Source organism: Solenopsis invicta, chromosome 2 (genome assembly GCF_016802725.1).
Source record: "Solenopsis invicta isolate M01_SB chromosome 2, UNIL_Sinv_3.0, whole genome shotgun sequence".
In the NCBI taxonomy this organism is placed as follows: domain Eukaryota; kingdom Metazoa; phylum Arthropoda; class Insecta; order Hymenoptera; family Formicidae; genus Solenopsis; species Solenopsis invicta.
Genome location: NC_052665.1, coordinates 8,087,696 through 8,107,758, shown reverse-complemented (window position 1 = coordinate 8,107,758; position 20,063 = coordinate 8,087,696). Strand labels below are relative to the sequence as shown.

The 20,063-nt window shown below is 29.5% G+C and overlaps 2 protein-coding genes across 2 annotated transcripts; one reads left to right on the top strand and one right to left on the bottom strand.

Annotated features, from left to right (window-relative positions):
* The first annotated feature begins 37 nt into the window (after window positions 1-37).
* On the top strand, window positions 38-3,878 carry LOC105200755 (glutathione synthetase). Its single transcript, XM_011168459.3, has 11 exons — window positions 38-629; window positions 1,015-1,198; window positions 1,272-1,347; window positions 1,462-1,592; window positions 1,682-1,727; window positions 1,864-1,937; window positions 2,020-2,187; window positions 2,407-2,560; window positions 2,790-2,897; window positions 3,007-3,296; window positions 3,396-3,878. The coding sequence occupies exons 1-11, from the start codon at window positions 530-532 to the stop codon at window positions 3,520-3,522; spliced, it is 1,458 nt and encodes a 485-aa protein (XP_011166761.1). The 5' UTR covers window positions 38-529; the 3' UTR covers window positions 3,523-3,878.
* A 1,172-nt stretch (window positions 3,879-5,050) lies between these two features.
* LOC105200757 (vitellogenin receptor) lies at window positions 5,051-19,290 on the bottom strand. Its single transcript, NM_001304596.1, is given in 32 exon segments — window positions 5,051-5,458; window positions 5,869-6,007; window positions 6,111-6,393; window positions 6,501-6,678; window positions 6,832-7,063; window positions 7,137-7,228; window positions 7,303-7,448; window positions 7,600-7,755; window positions 7,824-8,063; window positions 8,340-8,638; window positions 8,834-9,087; window positions 9,592-9,770; window positions 9,921-10,114; window positions 10,377-10,501; window positions 10,994-11,166; window positions 11,247-11,390; window positions 11,582-11,787; window positions 11,890-12,166; window positions 12,260-12,421; window positions 12,561-12,681; window positions 12,871-13,062; window positions 13,150-13,351; window positions 13,635-13,803; window positions 14,203-14,427; window positions 14,516-14,641; window positions 14,723-14,842; window positions 14,994-15,134; window positions 15,220-15,328; window positions 15,575-15,703; window positions 16,283-16,449; window positions 16,624-16,690; window positions 19,182-19,290. Coding segments are annotated over 31 exon segments (5,349 nt in total). The 5' UTR covers window positions 16,688-16,690; window positions 19,182-19,290; the 3' UTR covers window positions 5,051-5,353.
* Window positions 19,291-20,063: the final 773 nt, after the last annotated feature.

Sequence of the window (20,063 nt, the reverse complement as noted above, 5' to 3'; positions counted from 1 at the left end):
GCAGTTGCTCGGTATGGCGGTTAGGGATGACGGGGATGACGGGGGAAGGTCTCGGCGCGTCGCGGCGCATTTCAACTCGTATCCTCGTTGTTCCGTATGAGTTTTTGACGCGAGCGATTGTTTCGAAAGTGTCGGGCATTCGTGCCGGCATCCGTCGTGTCGGATGCATGGTGCGAAGTCATGTCGCGTTCGATCGTGTTTCGCATCTTCTCCGTTGCCTGATATCCCGAGTTTCCAACCCACGTGAACGTCAGAAAGATTTCGAGAGTTTCGAAATTGAAGGATCGCGCGTTCGTGTCAAGTGTGAATCAAGACGAATCGTCGTGAGGAGGATCACCGAGAGATGACGCCGTGATAGCTTTTTTTTCTATTGCCTTATCACATCTGAACCTGAACGAGCACTGTTGACCACTGTTGACGTTTACAACAGTTTATTAGCATGAGTCAGGTGTTAGGCTTTAAACGACCAAGTCAGTGGTCGTGACGATAGTAAATATCGTTAGTGTGTGATTCGATTTTGAATTTCGTCATGAGCAGCTGTCGGCTGGAGCCCTGTATCCAGCTTCCTCTCTCAGAGGAGCTGTTGAAAGACAGTGTGGATAAAGCGAAGGACTGGACACTTATGCATGGTGATTATGTCTTTTTACTGATAAGAAATACATTACTGATAAACGTATGCTTAGGAGGCTTGGCCATGATAATTCTATCTTGCTCCTAACTAGACTATTAAGTCATATCTTTAACAAGCAAACACATTGACTGTTGTGTCATTACTTTGTAGTTTTAAGCATAAAGAATTCAAGGAAATAGTGCAAATATAAAAATTATTACTATAACTTGCGTATTTTACTGGTTGAACTGTACATACTCAGTGCACACTAAATGCAGATATTTGGTACAAGCTCCAGTAGATAGTGTTGGTTTTAGTGCATAACGCACTGAGTGTGCCTTAGTGTAGTACAGTGAAAAACGCTGTTAGATGATGTACTTACACAGATTTATGTTATTCCTTAGGAATATCCATGCGGTCTAAAAAAAACTTCAACAAAGACCAGGTACAAGTGCTGCCTGTTACACTGTTACCATCGAGCTTCCCTAGAAAATCCTTTCTAGCTGTAAAAAATGTACAGACTTTATTGAACGAACTTATTCATAAGGTTGCTCATGATAAAGAATTTCTCGCCAGCAGCTTAAAAAGGTACTGTGTTACTAGAACAGAATTGTAATGGAATTTTTCTTATCATAATATAGTCTTTTGTTATTTAATTTAGCACAATACAAGCTGATCCATTTACCGCAAAGCTGTTCCACATATATGAGACAGTATACAAAAAAGGCTTTAGCCAGGTATGTAATATTAAATATTAATATACCTAAATGTCACACTAAAGAGATCTATCGCAGTCAAACTTCATATGAAAATGTAAGATAAATCTTACTCTTTTTCTTTCAATATTGTAGAGTATAAGTCTCGGACTGTTGAGATCGGATTATTTATTGCATAACGATGATTGTAAGATAAAGCAAGTTGAAATAAACACGATAGCATCCAGTTTTGCTGCTTTATCTACTATTACATCTGAATATCATAAGTAAGTTTAATGTAAAAATATAAAGAAATTTTATCTTTTGAAAAGTTTTCTATTTACGTATCTTTAATAAAAATACATTTTTATTACAGGTACATATTAGAAGAATTGGGATATAGAAAGGAAGCATGTGAACAAGTAAATTAATTGTCCATTATAATTAAAAAAAGAATTATATTTTCTATGAAATGTTAAACTTACGTTATTCTTGCTATATTTTTTAAGATACTTTACTGATAAGAAATAGATTATTGATATTAATTATATTTATAAGATTCCAGGAAACAATGCTCTTAATGGATTTTGCAAAGGATTAATACTTGCATGGGAATTGTACAATAATCCAGAGTAAGTTGTGTAATGATACTGCAGATTTTACTCTCGATTTTATATCTCACACAAACAAGACTAATGCCTAGATATGTTTCAGGGCTATTATATTATTTATTGTTGAAGATGTGACTTATAATATAAGCGATCAAAGGTTTCATGAGTTCCAAATTCGTCAATTATGTCCAAAAATTAAGATTATTAGAAAAAGTTTAACTAGTTTAGCATTGGAAGGAATAAAATTGGGACCAAATAAAGAATTAATTGTGTAAGTTGAACAATCTTAATTAGAATTTATAAATTATATGAATATGAATTTATATACATATTATAAATTATATGAATGTTTATAGTGTTTCGAAAGTATTTCAAAAGATCGGAATTTTTTTAATCTTGGAAAATAATTAGAAATAAATATTAAACAAAGAATACAGAATGTTAGAAACATCAAATAATTGAAATATCTGAATCACTTCAATTGTTTTAGTTCAAATATGGTAGTGGCTGTTGTTTACTATCGTTCTGGTTACGAACTTGAAGCTTATCCTACAGAAAAGGAATGGGACATTAGATTGCTGATAGAATGTTCGCTTGCAATAAAATGTCCATCAGTACAGTATCATTTAGCAGGTACTAAGAAAGTATGTAAATTATTTAAATTTTTATTTTTATAAACAAAAATAACATGTAATGAATCGAGTGTTATTTATACAAAAAATTACAAGATATTAGAGTAAATAATATAAATTATATAGAAAACAAAAGGATTTAATTTTTTCACATTTGTTACAATTGGAATAAATTTAATGATGTGTATTCTTTATAATTAAAATTTTTTTAATATTTTGATTTTAAAATTCAAATTTTTAGGTACAACAATCTTTAGCTCAGCCTAGTGTATTGAAAAAGTTTCTAAAAGATGATGTATCTGTTTCTAAAGTGCAAGAAATATTTACTGGTCTATATACGTTAGATTTTGTAAGTAATCTACTCGTCATTTCATCAGAACACTTAATTGATTGACAACTATATGAATTGAAACTTTTAGCATTTTATAATCTTAATCATGTATTCGTTTTAATAACAGAATAATGATGGAGAAAAAGCAGTAAAAATGGGTATAAATGAACCAAACAAGTTTGTTCTTAAACCACAAAGAGAAGGAGGAGGGAATAACGTGTATAATGAGGATATAAGAACGTGGTTGAATACGATGAAGGAATCGCAAGAGAGAACGGCGTGGATTCTCATGGATCGCATTTATCCTCCTTTACAAAAAAACTATTTGGTGCGTGCTATTGAAGAGTCGTCATTGGAAGATAGCATTAATCTATCAGATGTTATAACAGAACTTGGTATATACGGTGTGATAGTGGGGTAAGCGAACTGATTTGCATTGTAATAATCATATTATTTGCTAAGAAATATACTGATGACAGCATTAATACTATTCTTGTAATATTCTATTCTCTCTAGGGATAGCAATGCTATAATACTAAATGAACAAGTTGGACATATTCTAAGAACCAAATCAGCGAGTGAAGATGAAGGAGGAATAGTAGCAGGTATTGGTGCCCTTGATAGTCCGTACTTAATTGATTGAAATAAAATATCTGTAAGAGAATAATTACAATTAAACATAATAATCTGTGAATATACACTATCTATTATTTTCTCTTGCTACATAATTAATTTTTATTATATTTCTTGCACTTTTTATTGTATATATGATACATGTGAATATGAATTACTGGAAATTGGACGCTATGAAATATATGAACGGATATTGTTACCAACATTTGATATTGCACCTAAGTTTTTAAGTAATTTTTAGTTGTTTAGATTTTGTTATAATTGAACTAAAATTAAAGTATTTTACCAATAAAATCTTAAAGACACAATTTTTATTAATCGTAAAATAATAATAGGCATCACAATGCAAATACTATATACAATAAAGAAAAAAATATTAAAATTTACATTTATATAAAAATTTGTATAAAAAATGAAGTTTTTTATACGTATATAACTGTTAAAACTAACTTTATTAATAATATAAAAATTGTATTATATGTTATATTTGTATATTATATTTGACAAGTTTAAAAATGATATTTTATGTATTCCAATGGATAATTCGTGTGTAAGAATATATTATGTTAATAAAATGTTGACTATAAATGAATGAATAACAAAATTTTTTGTATGCAGCCCTGTATAAAAATTGTAATTGTGTATCATCATGCTTAAATAAATTATAAATGTAAAGCTCCAGACAATATATACGTTAACATTGGCTAATAGTGGACATTAGTCCTATCATTTGTGTTGATTTGTATATAAATTTCATATGGTCAATGAATTGCATTGCAATTATTAACATTAGGCAAAAATTTGCTGTAAAGGTGGTTTTTTAAACGAGATTAATGTTATCAATTACGTTAGCTTAATGCGTACATTAAACAATTCAATAACGTGTTTTCTGCAATATATATCATAAGACAAACAACACTTTTTATTTAAAAGAATGTATGAAACCCGGAATGTTCCCGATTGGAGCGTTGATTTAATTTTCGAATTTTAAACGATTACTTCTTTTTCTTTGTCCATCTTTTCCAATGTTAGGGGCACATTCACTAAATATTGCTTATATCATAAATGCGTATTAATTAATCTATCAGTCATTTCTTTTTGGTTCAAATATATGAAAATTTACGTTATGTATATGTATAAAATATATAGTTCTTTATATTATGTATAATTGTTAAAACTAACTTTACTAACAATATAAAAATTTTATTGTATTTTTTACAATGTATAATATTTTACAAAATTGTAAAACGATAACATATTTTTATGTATTACAATAGATAATGTACTAGGTAATACAATAGATAATTCATATATGAGAATATACACAATGTTAATATAAATGTTAATGTTAATTTAATGAATGTATGTACAAATTTTTTTGTAGCCTACGGCCCTATATAAAAATTTTAAATAAGTATAATGACATCATGCTTGAACATATTGAAAATTTAAAATAGAACACGCAACAAGTGCCTTTAAGAATAAATATATTTTATATAACATTTTATATAGTTTTTGTTTCAAATTTTAGTTTACTCAAAGATAAGTGATCGTGCATAGGAAATATTTGACATAGATCATAGTTCATTTTGTAACCCATTTGATTTCGTAGTGATCAAATATGTCTAAATTATTGAGTTACATATATCAATATTTATGTATATATTGCATTTATAGGCACACATTCACCAACAACGTCTTGAAATTTATGATACAAAATAGTAAGAAATTTTCTAACGTCACATAAAAGGTTTTGTTGACTAATTTTAAATTTAAATTTGACTAATTTTAAATTCAATTTGAATATTAATTTTTGTGATATTTCTTCGACTGTAATTGAATTATTTTGAATTATGTACAAAATAAATTAACGCATCCTGTTTTTCCTCTTCAATATTCTTTCCCTCCGAGCATTGATTTGATTTCTTTGCATTATTTTCTGCAGCCTACAAAAGAATGTTGAATATTAAAATGTACAATAATTAAACGTGTGTGTGCGCGTATAAGCGCGCGCACATGTTTATGTATGTGCATTTTGATAGGAACGTAAATTATTCTTAATCATAATTAGTTATTTTAGTGCAATTTGTGTACTCCGTTTGATTAAGACAGAAATTTGTAGAAACCACAACAGAAATACAAAAATTTACAAAAATTTTTAAAATTTTTTCAATTCTAGTATTTTCATGCAAATTTTTGTACATTTTTTAAATTTATATAGAATTTTGTAAAATTTTTTTTCCGCCAGGAAAGTTTACATAATTTATATTATAACTAATTTGTATTAGAGAAATGTAGCTATATGCAACACAGGCATAAAAAATAATATGCGTCCAAGTATAAAATTACTACTTACCTTCATACATTTATTGTTAATAGGATTAATATATTCGTGCTGTCCGGGAGATAATTCAGAAGAAGCCATGGAGTCAAGCATTACTTCAATTTCATCGCTTCGATCGTACGACGGATTTTGGAAGTGAATGCTGCTGCAACTGTAATACAATATTGCACAATATTTTTATATGCGAATAGTAATTACATATTACGCTTAATACCTATTTCTAGTTCCAAAACTAAAATAAATTTGGGACGTACCTAAGATTGCTCGCTGGCTTCGACTTTAATTTGTTTTTCTGATAGTAATAGTAAACGCATAATAACAGAACACTAACCAATAATACGATTATGGTTATGCTATAAATGCCGCTTATGTTCCGTGTATTTCTCGAGAAATTAATGCTTTCAACAAATTTGAGGTCATTTTTTATGTTGCACGTGCTATTGGATTCTATTGATTCACCATCTGAACAAATGCACGTTGCGTTCTCCTTCTTTAAAACACACATATAATCGCAATACTCTGCATCGCAAGGATTAGCTACAAAATAAATACGTACTCTTAATTTTACTTTATAATTTTGTTAAGATTAATGTACACAGATAGCATTTTAATTTTGAGATTGTTCGTTCTTATATTATACGTACCGAAAGGTACCTGTCTGGAAATATGAAGAATGGAGAAGAGCCTGAAAACATTACTTGCGCCTATGTTTACGTGTTCACACGATCTTTTACCGTACATCTTACAGCTGCTTAGTAGATTGTCCGAACTCAAAAAATAAAGAGACTGTTCAAAAATACTAATGCTTAACGCGTGATTCATCTAAAAAAAAAAAAAGAATCTTATTTTTTTGTCACAGAAAAAAATATAATTTACCCACTCTATTCAAGCACAGTGCTTATATTTTAAGATAAATGATTTTAAGATGTCTCTATTATAAAACATGGTATTGATATGATGAATCTGTTAACATACATTTAAAGTTAAGACCACTTTGCGTTGACTTCCATCAAAATTAGATGACTCGACGGTTTTATAGAAATCGTCCGACCAATATAATTTAGATTTTACATGATCGATTGTCATTCCTCTCACAAAACCCAGATCGGAAGCAATAATCTTCATGTCAGCACCCGTCATATCTGTTCGACATATTTTGCTGGTTGGATGATCTGCTTCCAAAGATATTTCAGCCCAGAATAACCATCTACGATATCGAGAGAGATTTTGAATTTTGCGGAATACTAACGACGATATCAGTAAATGTGAAAAAGAGGTACCTGTTAATCGAATCAACTATGACGGACGCCACTTTCATTTTATCCTGTATTTTAACAAGCGTCGCACATTTTCCTTTCTCCAAATTGCATACCTTCAAATAATTAATTAAATGAGCATTTGAATCACGGTATTCTTTTATTGATTTGATGTTCAAGATGAATATACCTTAATCGTATTCAGATGGCTATTATCATTGACGTAGACGTTACCAGTAATCCAATCAACCGCGAGTGCCTGTGGATGCTCGACAATTTTAACTGTCACTATTTCATTCGTTCTAATGTTGAGTTTTTTAATAGTGCCGAATTCATCTGCAATTATTTTTTTCTTCAATATTTAATCAAATAATTGGTTTGAAAGACTATCGATCTCTTTGTTAAATAATTTTTGTTTTATATTCTTCAAACATATGTGTATTAATAATTAACTTAATATATATAAGATTGAAGCAAAGAGACTAACCATTACTCCAATAAACAGAGTCACTGACTGCGTTCACGTCGAGACCACTTACTCTTACGCCCATTAACGGAAAGAGTAATTGAGTAGTTGAATGTAAATTGTGCGTCATCTTCCTAATATCATTATCAGTAACAGTGATAAATTCCATTGCCGGCCCTAAATAATCATCAATAAATTTTATTATTTTAAATAGTTTGTACAAATGTCAATTCGCGACTACTTACCGACAGCTTTGCAAGAGGTTTTATCGTTGCGAATAATAAATTCGTCTTTACAGAAACACTCGTAAGAGCCTATAGTGTTCCGACACATTTGCGAACAAATATCTAATTCGCATTCATTTATGTCCTCGCAGGAAATCATGTCGACAGCTAAGCGATATCCTGATTGACATCCGCAAACTGCGCCTGCTGGTGTCTTGTAACACATACCTTTACAGAAATTGTTCACCGTACAGGCCGTTTCTATACAGAAAAACGTAACTCATATTATAATATGTGTAAATTTTTTTAATTTTTTAAAATTCTGTAACTCTTCACTTTTAATTCGTTAAGATTTCTCATTTTAAATTATCAATGCATTATAGATTAATTTCCTGATTATATTTTATAAACATATGCGAAAAAAGATTGATTTTTATGAGTACTTTAAAGACAAAAGCTCCAGACACTTTGTTAAATCTGTCAAAGACATTTTTGACCGGAGCAATTTTAATAACGCAAGAAAGATTAACTACGTACGACATTTTCCGGTTTCATCGCTGCCATCTGGACAGTCTCGATTACCGTCGCATACTTTGCTGTACGGCAAACAAGTGCCGACAGAACATTTAAATTCATCACATTCGTTAGATTCGATGAAGTTCCTTTTACTGCCATCGCAATTCTTCTCATCCGAATTGTCGCCACAATCATTGGCCTTGTCGCATACCCAAAGCTCCGGAATGCACCTTTTATTATCGCAGGCAAATTCATTCTCGAAACAATACGTGCAATTTTGCTCGTCATCTGATTGCGGACAATCATTTTTGCCGTCGCATCTGAAAGAAAAAAAAAAGATAAACACAGAGCATTTTTAAGCCTAAGATAGATTATTTTTTTCTAAACGCTACGACTATTTGTGCAACATACACTGCAAGAACTTTTCAGGAAATCGAATTAAATTAAAATAAAGTTTTGGTGTTTGTGCGTAATTGTTTACTAATCGTTTTTATATTTTAAAACTATCAACTTACCTTACATTTTTTGGAAGACATATATCAGTGCCGAGACACCGATATTCATTTAAACTGCAATTAACCAAATGAGTTGTTACATTACTTAAGCAGTGCACCTCATCGCTACCATCGTTGCAATCGTTTATGCCATTGCATAATAACGAGTCACTTATACAATCACCATTTGGGCACTTAAACATCTTAGGCATTTTACATGCTATCTTTGAGTAACATTTCTCGGCTGCTTCATCCTCTCCATCCTCACAATCGTTCTTAAATACAAATACAATTATATAAAATAACTTTAACACGTCGTGAATAAAGAAATTACTCAAAAAGCTCATATATTCTGATCTAAAAAATGTAGAATCAATTTCTTGAAATGTATTTCTACCTCCCAGCAAGTAAAAATGAATCGAAATGGATAGAAATGGATTCATTTCAATATTTCCGAATTCGCACTTCAGATTTTTCAATTCAAAATTAATATGAATAGATCCAAATTCAACATGATGAATAGCTCATTTCGTATTTCAATTTATTTGAATCCAAAAATAATATAATGGGGACATAAATTTATCTGAATTCAAAATGATGAATAGCGCGCATTTTGTATTATCCATTTGAGCCTATTTGAATTCAAAAATACTCCGGAATTCTAAAGCGCAAATTTGGATAAATTAAAATAAATTGCAATTTTTAATTTATTTTAATTTATTTTTGTTTACCGCAGAGTATACGTTAAGTTATAAAGTATTAATACAATTGCTACTTACATCGTTGTCGCATACAAATGTGTTTGGAATGCATTTACCATTGTTGCACTTGAATTCGTTTGAAGTGCACTCTACTTTCCTGCAATCTTCCTCATCACTTAAATCGTCACAATCAGGATTGCTGTCGCACATTTTGGTCTTCGGTATGCAAGTCTCAGTAAATTTACATTGAAATTCATCTAGGAGAAATATATACATTAAATGAATGAATGGAATTATTGCATTAAGAGAGAAAGATTTCGAGCTCATTCAGGTATTCATTCAATGTTCGCATTCAGATATGAATAGGATAAAACAAAAATGCATGCAACTCTTGTCAACGTAATTACCACTTTTGCATTTCGGTTTCTCGCAGTTCTGCTCGTCCGATTGATCGGTACAATCGTAACGCGAGTTACAACGATCTTTTAACCTGATGCAGTCGCCATTTTTACACATGAACTGATTTTCCTTGCATCTTCCTTTTATTCTGCATTCACTCGTTTCGTCTTCACCGTTCGGGCAATTTTCGATGCCATCACACCTAAACAAATTGCAAAATTCCAAAAGTATTCATAATATTCGTGTTATACTTAAGATCTATAAAATAATCACGAAATAATAAATATTCTGAAATATTAAATATAAAAATACGGAAATTCAGGGCAATTAAATTGCATAAAGAATAACACATAAAAAAATGTACTAAAACAGAACATTATAATTGTAACAATATATTGATATAGTTAGTTTAATGATTCTATTATCTTTTATGGATTACGCATAAAAATACTGATTAAACGTACAATTGGTTTCTTTGTATGCAGATGTTGTGCTCGCTACATTTATATTCGTTCTTAGAACATTCATGATGCGAAATGCATGTACGATTATCATTTGATAGTTCCATTCCAGGAGGACAAGCACAGATCTAAAAGTAATTATCATGTGAAAATGTCACATTACATTTCTTCGATAAATAGTAGAATATAACAAAATAATATAGATGAAAGTACTTTAATCCTTAATTAAACTATAATGCCGGTCTTACAGATCGCTATTGAAACTTTACTCGTTAATAACTTCCTTGACATTCATAAGAGACACTTTAAACTCATATAATACCTTCGTATGCCATCTATCCCCACTAAACTGTAGTGATCCCGTTATAATTCGGTGGAAACGTGTAATGTGAAAGGTTGAAAAATTGTAGTGGTTCCAGACTGGAGTCAATTCATTATAAAGAACTTACAAAATTAACGAAAACATGATAACGATCTGTCAGACCGCTGTTTACCAATAGTGTGATTTTTTCAAGCGTTACAGTTTAAAGATTAATTATAAATGAGATGCTTACATTACGTTCATCAGATAATTTTCACATTACACGATTTCTTCGCCTATATAGAATTTGCATACTTACAAATGAAGTAATAAGAGAAGGCAAACACACGTGTGAACAATTTCCATTATTTTTCTGACAATCGTGCTTTGGTATATCATCTTTGCGCAGAGTTACCACATACTGTGCATCGCGTGAATAAGGTGTCAAATGACCAGGTAAAGATGTCATATTATCGTTTAATTTAGAGAGATCTAAAAAAGATAGAATTTTAAAAACTATTTATCTTGCATATTAATCTTACTTTATATTAAACAAGTATTAATGAACTCACCAAACTCAACAGTCTTCTGTTTTACAGAGGCTGTTCTAAAATTTGTCGAGTATAATTTATTCTGTGATTCGATCCAGAAAAGATTGTCGCCGGCGACAGTAAGACTGTGGGGGCTCTTTAGTCCAGAACGAAGTATACGCGTGTCTAAAAAAATTTGATACTTTCACGATAGTCGTACAAATATACTTTTCATAATAAAATAATTGCACATAAATATCATGATATAGTTTTATATTGTAAAATTTAATTTATCACTTTGGGAATATACTCATTTCAAAATCCATTTGTGAAATAAGATCCAAAACTTAAACACTTATAAAAGTTAAAATGCGAACCTTGGGCCGAATGCGAGTAAATGTAACCTGGGAGCAAATCACTCACAAAAAGTGTTTTACTGTCTCTGTCATAGTACATTGGTAATTGTGGACCAATTAATCCTTCCCTAATTAGCTTTCTTTTACCGAGTCCGTTCATTTGCATCTCATATAAAGTCAAACCACTGATCGAATGCATTGATTTTTGAAAGGCTACGAACATCTTGCTATGATACAAAATATGCAAATTTTTTATGTTCCACTTGCTTTATTAAGAATGATTGATAATCATCTCGTAAATGATAAGTATATTTAATTCAATGCCATACCTTTCTTCAGGAGCTAGTGCAATATATTTAGGAACCTCATCCTTAAAATAAAAGGCCGTCATTGCCTTGGTGTTTAAGTTGATTACCTCGATAGATTGGTTTACAGTATTTGTTGTGTACAAGTTATTGCCAATATAATCAAATGCTAATTCGAAAAATATCTTATTGATCGTCACTATTTTTTCCGAACTGTGGTGGACTGGATCATAGCGTAAGATGTCTGTCGTTGACGTTAAGAAAGGCGTTGATAATTGCAGATGGCAAATAATTATCTGACCTAAAGTAAGTTTTAATCGTAAGAAAGAATTAATGATGAAGATAAGTTGTTAGATGTGTCTGTAATATATGTTTTAAATAATAATTCTGATACCTGAGAGCGGATCAGATATTATATTCACTAGATTGTTATATGATTGTTGTGACATGTGTTGCAGTGACAATGTCATTACTTTTGGCTTTCCTAAGAATTCGTGATAGTAGTTAATGAATTTTCTTCCTTGAATAATTAATAAATGCTGATTCTTCTTCACATCTGAAATTATGTTACTATATTTAATTCAGTACATATATAAGAATATATTAATACATTACCATCCCAATTTTATTAATGCAACAAATGTTAATATGTTCTAAAGATTTGGTATATTTCATTATTTCTTTGACGAATTTACCTTGACAAGTATGTTTGTCGGCATTTAATTTCTTATCCAAAGTGCAGCCGCACGTGTAACCTTTATTCTGATTCAACATGCATAATTGAGAACACGGATTAGAGTAACATGGATTGTCAATCTGAAATTCAATTAAACGACAATGCAAATTTTTCATGACGTTCCTTTATAAGAAGAAATTAACATTCTTAGTAAAACTTTCTGATAAAAAAATTCCATCGTTTGAAATATAAAATCTGGTTCATGAATTCACTAATGTGAACAGTTTTCCATGAGAAATTTTTACCAGGGATTATAATATGATACGTACATTAGGTTTTATCGCTGAATGATCCATGTGCACGCTATAAGGTTTATTATGATTACGAATTAAGATCTTCCAATCCTTTCCAGTAAATTTATTGCAGGTCTGTATCCCATTGGATTCCCAATCGCTCCAGTATAATTTATTTTGAAAGACCGTCATAGAGAATGGCTCTTGTATTATATCATGTAACACTATCTGCAAATAATTAAATTGATTGAATAAATGTAATTCGTAGAATCACAATAGTATCTCGTCGTATTTTATTATAAGAAGCACACTAACTCTTCGATCAGTGCCGTCTAAGCGTACAGATTCGATCATCTTTGACTTGGCATCCACCCAATATAATCTCTCGTTCGGATAATCAATAGTGACACTTTTCGGCCATTCTAACTTTTCATTGACGAATATACGGACGTTTTTACCATCCATTCCGGCCACTGCTATATGTGGAAAAGTACCCCAATCGCTCCAATACATTTTTCTGTAAATGTAATACAGGCTTAATATATTTTTATATTAAATTTATTTTGTTATATTTTTAGCTTTTAAAATAAAATGTAGAAAATAGATTAAAATAAAATATTTTTGTTAAGAATTAATAATTCTTTCAAATTCAAATGAGATGATAAATCAATTGATACAATTTAAGAATTTCTGTATCTCCCTCCCTCTCTCCTTTTCTTTCTCTTTCCTGATTTTTTATATAATCGTTAAATTATTACGATAGAATTTAAGTATAATTTTTTACAATACACGATATTTACCCTTGGGTTGGTAATAAAGCGACTCCTGTTGGTTTGTCAGTATCTTTGATTAATACGGTGCAGTACGTGCCATCGTTTGTGCAAACTCCAATACAATGGTTATCCTCGTCCGCGAAATATATGTTCTTTGTAATCCAATCCACGTCTATCCCCGTTATCAATGCCAAGCCTTTATACAAAAAAAGTATAAAGATTTTAAAAGATATTGTACAAAATTACAATATTCAATTTTAAAATACAATATTTAAAAATACTTATTTCAGCAACATTCTATATTTTTCTTATAGAAAATATCTATAACATGCATCAATAGATAATTAATATATTAATTTATTAACAAATTATAATTTTTATAATTCCATTATCGCAATAATATAATATTGTATAATATGTATGTATTTGTAAAAATTATAATTGTCAATAATTATTGTATCCATAATAATAATTATTTTATACTAATAATGGTAATTTTAATGTTATTTTATTTTATATTGCAAAAAGGCACACATTTCTACGAACATTTTGCAAAAACTGTAATTATATTTATAAATACCGTTACGATTCTTACCTGTTGTAACAATGACTTCGTTCGGTGCTTGTGGATGATACGTGCGTTTTTTTACAATAGTATTATAGCCGTTTTCTTCAAGATTCGACCAATATACGTAATCGCCGTACATAGCAACACCGACAGCGTGATTCAAGTTTGTCGCGAGCGAAAAAAACTTTTCCGAATCGACATGCATCCCGAGAATACTGGTTCTTGTAGAGAACACCAATGTTGCCTCACCAGCTGAATTATAAACAAAAAAGATACTCATTTTTATAAAGTCTAATATAAATAAATATGCACTGTCACAAATACTCGCGAATTAATTTACCTCGAGCTTTGCAGGTTCTTTTGTCATTTTCCAAATAGTATTCCCTTTGGCATGTGCACGCATACGATCCTGGGACATTCATACAATCTTGATCACATATGCCATAAGCCTGACACTCATCAATATCTATGCAAAACGGAAAAATTATTAGGCAAAAGGTGATTGGTTATAAGAATGATTTTTCACTTTTATTTATCATAGATTTACCATTACAAGTGCGATTATCTTTTTGTAATTTATAACCTGGTTTACAGGTACATACACTTCCTTTAGGAGTTTGATGGCAATTGGATTGGCATCCTGCCGACGAGCAATTGAATTGTGTACCTAACAGAAAATTGAGTAATGTAATAATGTAACAAATCACAGCCAGATTATATCACGAATGTAAATTGCAAAAAATACGTTGGTGAGTACAATGTACAATAAAAATATGTTTACTAATAATTAAAAAAATTATATATAATAGCATACTCACAACCGGGACCTTCGTCTGATCCATCGCCACAGTCATCCTTTTTATCGCATACTACTTTAAGAGATATACATCGATGATTTGCACACATATATTGGTAGTTCTCAGTTTTACAAGAACTCGCGGACGATGTTTTATTTGCTTCTGGAAAGACATAAAAATCGTATAAAAGAAAGTTTCCTTTTTATTTCTATCGTCCTATCATTAAAACTATATTTCTAAAAATTACTGCAATTCCACTCGTCGTTGCCGTCGGGACAATCGTTCCTGTCGTCGCAAACCCATTCTTTATTTATGCAATGTCCGTCGGTACACAGAAATTTGTTGGTACAATTCAGCTGTAGCAGCAAAAACAAAATTGTCAGTTTATTTCTATTCATAATTAGAATTATGCAAATGGAAAAATAAATGCAAATACACGATTGGTCTAAAAAGTGTTCCCGAGACTGATCTTATTAAAAATTAAAAAATCAAAATATGTATTTTATAAATATTTTAAATATATATTTTTTATTTATGTTCGACTAATCCTCCCATAGTAAATGCTACGTTGCGAAAGTTCTTTTAATCGAAAATTCTCTTACGTGTTTCACACAGCCGTCGTGCTCATCACTTTCATCCAGGCAATCATTCACCATATCACAGTACTTCGCTGCCGGTATACATTCTTGGTTTTTACATTTGAATTGGTCTTTGGCGCATGTGATAAAGGACTAAAAAACAGAAACAAAATATATTGTTCTGTATTTCACGTGTACATTGTCTTAAATATTCTCTTAAGATGTTGTACGATCATTTTATTAGTTGGATATACTCTTAAGACTGTTCGTAATCAAACTGTATAAGTATAAGACTAGAAAATCGAATTATGAATATTGGCCATTATCCTTTTGATTAAATTTTGTTCAGACATTGATATGACATTCAAGCAAAAGTTATATAACAGAGCTGTTACATAATAGAAATCTAGTTATTTAAATAAATAACTCTACAGCTGAAAGCTCGAGAATCGTCTGTTAGAAAACTATGCTGGTCATTTTAATTAATAAAAGAATTAGTTAATACTAAATAAAGGACTCGATTGCTTTCAACGAAAAGAAAGTATGAAGATTAGACGCATGATTTGCAATTAGAAATTTTTGTAATATTAAGGTAAATGATTGCAACGTAACGTGATTTAATTGTAAAAAGTAGAAGCTATATTTAGCTTGAAAAATTATATCGCAAATTTGAAATAGATAAATATTTTGAACGTGACTGGCAAAAAATAATATGAGCTATATAATACTTACTTTTTCATCTAGGTGGTCGCACTCAAAATCTTCATCTGATCCATCTATACAGTGATCAATGTAATCACATTTTTTGTCGACTGGTATGCACTCGCCACTGTTGCATTGAAAATACCCGTCTTCGCATTTCGTCTTCTTTAGAGATACTTTAGAGATGCGTCGAAATCCTTATAATATTTTTATTATATTGTTGGTATTTTGAAATACAAGTAAAAAATGATATAATTCCAAACATATTTATATTTTGTTATGTCGTTGTTCACAAATTTAAACAAAAAATAAATATGCATAAAAAAAATTTAAGAATAAAATTTTTGTTTTATCGTTAAATATTATCTTACCTATAGAAGAGACATAACAAGGATAAATGAAGCTGCATATAAACAATAGCACTATAAAACGCATGATCTGCAAATACACATATTAAAGTTGCAGTAAAATAAGTGATTCACTAATTATTTGTTGTTCTTCTAATTACTTTTTTTTATCAAATTACTTAAATATATATCCCAGGCGACACAAATCATCAGTTACAATATATTTATGTTAAAATTTCGCACTCTTCAATGTAAATGTAATATAACGTATATTGTTATATTATATTTACATAATTGAATGCGAAATTTCAACATAGATATAATATAATTAATAATCTGTGTCGACTGGCTAGTGGCTATGCGACATTAAATAAATTTCATACATTTAACCATTTTACTGTTAAAAAAAAATCCATTATCATATACGATTTAATTGAACGAATAAATGTAGGAGTAAATTTAAAATATTCATGAGATAATAAATGTAATCACCAGTCTAGTGAAGAATTTAAATGAAACTTGTCTGAAGATCGACTCCGAATTTGAACACAATTCAAATTTTATTTCTCGAGATTTAGTAATCGAATATTGAGAAAAGATCATGTGTGCACGATATTAATAATCTTTGAATTTCATATCTAAGTATTAAGAAAAAAATATTGCCATTTATAAATTATTATTGGAGCGTAAAAGTATCTTGAAACCGCATTTATAAATTATTATTTATTGTTATAAATCAATATTAAATTAACAAAAAATTGATTATAAATTTTGTAGCAGAAATTATACTAGCTGTTAATTAAAATAAATTAGAAGAAAAGTTATAATATTTATAATCAATGTATAATAAAACGCAAATACTTATTAAAAATTATATTAAAACTTGTACTCGCGCACTTTAAATATCACTTGCGCATCCTAGATAGCAAATGCTAACGATAAACAACGTCAGCTTGTTACCTGAGTATTATCTCACAACCATTTTGAAGGTATGCTCTAAGATAAATTTTACTCTGCATATAAAAAAATAAAAATAAAATCATCTTTATAACAAGTTATATTATTTAAATATCAAAATAATAACTTTTATATATAATATTCCAATTCCTTTTATTAGAAATTCAAAAAATCAGGAAAAAGATTAATAGCATTATAATATTATAAAAGATTAATAGCATTTTATCTTTGATATTCTATCCTCTGATATTCTATGTTTTGTATTCTTATTGCGAATATGTATGTATATATATACAACGTAAAGTAAACCACGAAAAGCAAAAGTTATTGATCACATTCTTTCAGATATCTTTGAATATAATCTTTTCAAATATATTATTACATTTTTCAAAATTAAAATTAAAATTAATATCGCATATTTTAAATACTACTCAGTAAACATGATGTCGATTTGTCGTGAGTTTTTCGTCATTAGTTACGTTATTTATGATCAAAACATAACGTCAAAGAAACGTAAAAATAACATCAAAATGACGGTCAATCGATGACGATAAATTCGTTGAACGACGTTTCGACTAAATATGTTATAATATACATTAAAAGTAAAATAAATTTTAATAATTAGCATCATATTTTAGAATATATGACAAAATTGTGAACAAAAAAGTATTTGAAAAAAGAATTTGTAATGTTCTTAAGTAATCATCTCTCCCAAACAATACTCATATTTAATAATTATTTATTCAAGCCAGGACCGCCACTAATATTGTTTGATTTTTTAATCACAGAAAAACCGATACTTCGTAATGATTCATGAACACAGGATATGTTAATAGATTTACAAAGATTCGTGATGAATCAGTTCAATAAAGTTATCAAAAAGATGAAAATATTTTTTTTTTCATAAATGTGAGCAGAAAACTACAGTTTTTATTAATTTTTACATGTACGGAATAGCTTTCATATTACTCGTTTGAATATAATATATTAAGTATGTATAATCTCTCTTACACAGCACATGTGACATTTTTTCATCCGAGGGACATCGCGACATCCGTACGATGTCACAAAACATCACAAAGTCCATGCGATGTCCCTTGGATAAAGTATAATGTGTGGGTATTGATAAGTATTGCTGGAATCCTCTACCTTTTATATGTAATTACACATAACAAGTTATGTAATGATATAATTTATGTAATGATATAATTTGTGTTACGCAAATTATGTCATATATGACATATTTGAGGCGACACATAGTCGTAATAATAGAGCGTAATTAAGAAGACATTAAAATCACATCGAAGAAGACATAAAAATAAAAAAAGATATACATTGTGGGTCATTTTACATCAGTAAAAATCATACTTTTGACACTATTAATACATCATTGCTGAATACATTCTAAAATTCCTTTTTTAAATATTAAAGTATAATGCTTTATTATCAAGGGATTTTAAATATCATATAAAATATAAATGGTTTGATAAAAAATTGAAACATTTAATTATAAACATATAACTTTTTTAAAATAATATTCGTTTTGGGTGAGTAAAATGTGCAAATTTTAATTTTAATTATAAATTATAAATTAAATTATAATTATGAAAAATGTAGGTACTCACCATAGTAAATGGAAGTTTCTATGTACATGTAAAACTTAGATATATTTTTTGAAATCTAAATGAAGAAAATACGTTTTGACCTGATCACGTCGGCGTTTGAAGCGATTCTGAGACGTTGGATCCGAATACGTTCGTTCATATCGTTGTTTCCACCACACGGGAATTATTATCGAGGCACTTAAAGGTCGTAACTGACAACATAGGGAAGAACCTTCGGAAATCTTGTATAAACAGATTCAATACGCGAGCCGACGAATATTAATTCTGCTTGTTATTCTTCTCAAGAATTTTCAGCCAAACGTATAAAAATTTTGTAGGAATATAATAATAAAAATCGGAAATAAAAGTAATAGTAATAAAAAATGATAATAAAAATCGGAGAAAATTTTCTCAAAGGGGAAGTATATAAAATTCGAAAATACAGAACATTTGAATTAGGAACAATAGATTCCTGTTTGACAAATCGACAAGTATGGAAAAATTCAAGGTAATTTTATGTATGAGATAATTAATGTTGGTCTCATTTAAAACTCGCTTTTTTATATGAGAAGGGTATCCCCTGACAAAAAAATTTTACAAAATTCTACACAAATTTGAGAAATGCTGCACAAATCTACATGAAAATGTTACAATTGGAACACTTAAATTTTACTAGAATTTTTGTAATGCGTCGTTTCTGCGATTTTTATAAATGTTTCGATAAAACTAAAATTAACATTCTACAATATTCTATACATTTCTAAATAGCTTATCAAATAGCGATAAAAATTTTTTATGAATATAAGTGCAAAGGGCTACTAAAAATTGAAATTTGTAGAAATTATTTTTTTTGTATAAATATTTATTTTTTATAAAAAAATATGTATTTAATTATAAAAATTA

What these genes read in the sequence shown, in the direction of transcription:
- LOC105200755 (XM_011168459.3), top strand. Translation starts at nt 530, where the DNA reads ATGAGCAGCTGTCGGCTGGAGCCCTGTATCCAGCTTCCTCTCTCAGAG. An exon ending in GAAAGGAAGCATGTGAACAA is followed by an intron (nt 1,728 to 1,863) that starts GTAAATTAATTG and finishes TATATTTATAAG; the next exon opens with ATTCCAGGAAACAATGCTCT. An exon ending in ATATACGGTGTGATAGTGGG is followed by an intron (nt 3,297 to 3,395) that starts GTAAGCGAACTG and finishes TATTCTCTCTAG; the next exon opens with GGATAGCAATGCTATAATAC.